Source organism: Octopus bimaculoides, chromosome 11, assembly GCF_001194135.2.
Source record: "Octopus bimaculoides isolate UCB-OBI-ISO-001 chromosome 11, ASM119413v2, whole genome shotgun sequence".
Classification (NCBI taxonomy): Eukaryota; Metazoa; Mollusca; class Cephalopoda; order Octopoda; family Octopodidae; genus Octopus; species Octopus bimaculoides.
In genome coordinates, this window is record NC_068991.1 from 41,796,547 (window position 1) to 41,801,061 (window position 4,515).

The 4,515-nt window shown below is 38.1% G+C and overlaps 1 protein-coding gene across 4 annotated transcripts in view; it reads left to right on the forward strand.

Annotated features, from left to right (window-relative positions):
- Window positions 1-4,515, forward strand: part of LOC106878961 (uncharacterized) — an 80,045-nt gene that overhangs the window by 59,208 nt on the left and 16,322 nt on the right. For all 4 annotated transcript variants that reach the window (XR_008265194.1, XM_014928338.2, XM_052971744.1 and 1 more), the window contains one exon: window positions 2,079-2,260. Coding sequence is in view for 3 of the 4 variants with exons in the window: in XM_014928338.2 (XP_014783824.1) it covers window positions 2,079-2,260 (182 nt within the window). In the remaining variant the exon portion in view is untranslated. The remainder of the gene's footprint in view (window positions 1-2,078; window positions 2,261-4,515) is intronic.

Consider the following 4,515-nt stretch of genomic DNA (forward strand, 5'->3'; position numbering starts at 1 on the left):
AGCGGAAGCTATCGACTACCTCTAGTTTTTCACCCTGGAATGAGATAGAAGTTGTTTCCTGTTTGTTTGCAGTCTTTATTGCACCTGAACATCTGCCACAAACAAAAACTAACTTGCTAGTTAACCTGCCTTTGATGTTGCTGCACCTCTTATGTGTCCATAGCTTGCACCGGGTACATCTTATAGAGTTACTACCTACTCCTTTTCTACATACTGAGCAGGGCCATCTACCTGAAGGGGTTTGTGTTTTATCTACCTTCCTACTTATTAGGATTTTGGTTTTAGCTAGGTTGACTCTAAGGCCCTTCAATTCTAGACCTTGCTTCCACACCTGAAACTTCTCCATTTGCCTGACAGGTAGTTAGAGACAGTAGTACTTGTAGTGATAGTGAAATTTTTTTGCTCGTGACAAAAAGGTTGCTGTCTGCCAGTAGAGAGGGAAAGAGTAAGGAATGCACGGTGCTGACTGGAAAGAAAGAAAGGATAAAGGTGGCTCTGTTCTGATTGGCTGTATGCAAATGAGTTCATTACTGGGATCTGGAACTCTCGTGGCAAAAAAATTTCATGTCCCTGCAAGCCAGTGCAGCATAACCAGCCCATTTAAGAGTACCCTTCAATCATTGAACAATAAACTGTGCTTGCGAAGACCTGTTGAGTCAAGTGAAGTCATTGTCATGCCTGACTGGCACCTGTGCCGGTGGCACGTAAAAAGCACCATTCGAGCATGGTCGATGCCAGTGCTGCCTGACTGGTCCCGTGCTGGTGGCATGTATAAAAGTACTATTTGAGGATGGCTGCTGCTAGTGCTACCTGACTGGGAACCAGTCAGGTAGTACGTAAGGTAGTCAGGTAGTAGTGTGCTGGTAGTCAGGTAGTCAGGTAGTAGTATGCTGGTGGTACGTAAAAAGCACCATTCAAGAATGGCCATTGCCAGTACCGCCTGACTGGCTTCCATGCTGGTGGCATGTGAAAATCACCATTCAAGCATGGTCGATGCTAGTACCACCTGGCTAGCCCTCATGCCGGTGGCATTTAAAAAGCACCCACTACACTCTCAGAGTGGTTGGCATTAGGAAGGGCATCCAGCTGTAGAAACCTTGCCAGATTAGATTGGAACCTGGTACAGCCCTCTGGCTTGCCACTCCTCAGTCAAACCGTCCAACCCATGCCAGCATGGAAAGCGGATACTAAATGATGATGATGATGATGATGATGATGATGATGATGATGATGATGATGATGATGATGGAAGAAAGTAATCTATTTAAAGTGCTGTCTGTGTAATAACTAAACATTAAGTTGCTGTACAATTCTTAAATATTGATTTCAAATTTTGGCACAAAGCTAGCAATTTCAGGGGAGGAGGTAAGGCAAATGCAGCAACCCCAGTATTCAACTAGTACTTATTTCATCCACCCCATAAGGATGAAATGCAATGCTGATCTTGGTGGAACTTGAACTCAGAACATAAAAATGGATGAAATTCCATTGAGCATTTTGTCTGATATGCTAATGACTCTGCCAGCTTGCCATCTTACAATTTTCAAATGTTACCAAATTTTGTCACATGGAAGTGACTTTGAAGAAGGAAGAATAATGCCAACATGTAGACATCTAAAGTAAGGAGTCCTTGAAGTAACTTATTTATCATTGTATATTGCATTGTTGAAGAACTTTATTTCAATTTCTGGATGAGACTTTTACATACATTTGCAAAAAGATTGAATGCAGTAAGTTCTTAGTTTCTTTTGCACCAATACATGTTTGCATAAATCAAAAGTTGTGAAATTTGAAGCTGTATGTGTCTAGCCAAATCAGAGAGATTAGCAACAGTGTCCTGTCACTAGTATTATATTGTGTCCATATCTAGAATATTTAATTCTCCAATGTTCCAGTTTATCTGGATATAAATAAGTGCCACTGGGCAAAACCAGATCACAACTATGAGTAATATCAACATTTGAAAAATTTCTGAAGTTTTAAGCAAGATATAGAACTGCTTTTTTTAAAAATATTTTCACTGAATGGTTTAATGCAAGGAATCAGTACAAATATAAGTTGTCTTTTTTGTGTTACAGGGTTCACCATGCTGTATAATACAGATTTTGTATGTTCTGAGCGTCTTTATCTCCCACTGAACACAAACATTTTGAAAATTAAACTCAGTTTATCACTGTCGAAAATCCTCAAGCAGCCACTTTTATATGTCAGAAATGTTGTGCCACGATCATGTTTTGATTGTGTGATTCGGCTCTCTAATGTAAGTTACCATGTACAAATAAGGATGCACATACAATTTCAAATATATATGTAAATACTAATATATATATCAGAGCATATATGTACACATCTGTGATCATAGTTCTTCATTTTAATCTTGTTGTGAAGTCACAATCAGCCATACTGTTGCATAGCCAGAGCTAACCATAATGACTCTGAGAGCTCTTTTCTGTTCACATTTTTTATGGGGCTCTCAAAGAAATAAAATAAAAACAAACCTATAATTGGTTTAAGATAGTAATGCATTGATAACTAAGTATCTATCTATCTATCTATCTATCTATCTATCTATCTATCTATCTGTTTCTCTGTATATACATACATACATACATACATACATACATATAAACCTACTACATACATACATATAAACCTACTACTGCCTTGTCAACTTGTGGAGATAAAGCTTGTGTATTACATATATATATATATATATATATATATATATATATATATATACATTGGGTCATCCATTAAATAATGTGATTTTGTCAATTGTATGAACTAAAAGTCAGAGGATGATGGGATAAACTAACTGCATCAACTTGCTATAAAAGCAAGTAGTAATTTTACCTTGTACTTATTCTTAGTGCAAGTTTTGAAGAGTGCAGTTCGATTTTAATAGTTATGGGGGTCAGACAATAAGTGTAAGCCAGTGTCAACAGTGGTTCCAGAAATCCCGAGCTAAAAACTACAGCCTAGAAGACAAGCCTCGTCCTGGAAGATCTGTAGAGATTGACAAAGATGTCCTGCAAACCTTGGTGGAACAAAATCCCATCGTAACTGTTGAGGAACTAGCAGAGAAGCTTGGATTCGGTCATTCAACCATTCATTGACACCTGTGTGCCATTGGAAAAGTCAGCAAATTCGGTTAATGGATTCCTCACAAACTTTCTGAATCTAATCGCATGCAGAGAGTGAATGTTTGCTCTTCTTTGCTGTCACATCTCACGAATTAACCTTTTTTGGACTGAATAGTAACTGGTGAGGAGAAATGGGTTCTCTATAAAAATGTCAAGTGCTGAAGAGAGTGGGTAGGGAGAGAAGAAACACCAGCACCCCAGGCTAAAGAAGCTCTTCACCCACGTAAGGTGTTGTTATTTGTTTGGTGGAGTATGAAAGGTTTAGTCCACTTTGAACCTTTAAACCCAAACCAAACGATAACAAAGGAGATCTAGTGCAAGCAGCTTAGTGGCTTAAGTCAGCACTAGAAGAAAAGCCACCATCTTTGGTTTCAAGATGAAAGGTGTTATTTCATCAGGATAATGCTCAGCCACATACAGCAAGAATGACATTCCAAAGGCTGGAGCAGTTTGAATGGGAAACGATGTCCCACCCACCATATTCACCAGGCACTGCCTCATCTGATTATTATTTATTCTGCAGTCTTCAAAATCATTTGGATGGAAAAAATATGAATTCTGTCGACAAAGTCAGAACAGTACCAGAGGAGTATTTTTCGTAATGGACAAGTGAATTTTGGAAGAGGAACCTTGCAAGTCTACCAGATAGATGGAAGACCATTGTAGGAAATGAAGAAGAGTATATTTTAGATAAGAAAAGTACTTTGTTTATCTTAATTTTGAAAAATAAAAGTATTAAAAAAAACGCCTTATTTATGGGATAGCGCCATTACTCTGATATACATATATATATATATATATATATATATATAACATCATCAGTCCAAGGAATAAGGCTAACCTTGAGCTTGCTAGAGAAGATAGTATGCAACTATCTTCTCTAGCAAGCTCAAGAGAAATTTTATGATCTGAGTATCCTGAATCCAGAAAGGAAATATTTAAAATATGTCAATCAGTGGTCTGAGACTGTAACTATTTAGGAGAAAGCAATACAATGCCTATCCTGTAGTCCAACAGTAATGCCAAACACACTATGACTCATCAAAACAGCTAGCTCAAAACATTTGACAATAACCAACTACTTGGGATGTTTAAGATGAATTTCTTCAAGAACAGCATATATCCAAATTGCAGTGGTCATTCCTTCTTTATGATTTCCCCATGATTCATGTGGAGGTGACGGGGAGATTTGCAGTAAATTGGAAGTTGGGTGGCTACTCCCTCAAATCTCAGCTCAGTCAACTTGTACAGAAGGACCTTCAAGCTCCACCTACCATCGGGGCTGAAGGAATTCAAAGCCACTAAGGTGAAATCAATCAAGTATATTGCTACTGTCTGAGAATGAGTGTATCAGACATGTCAACATATAAAT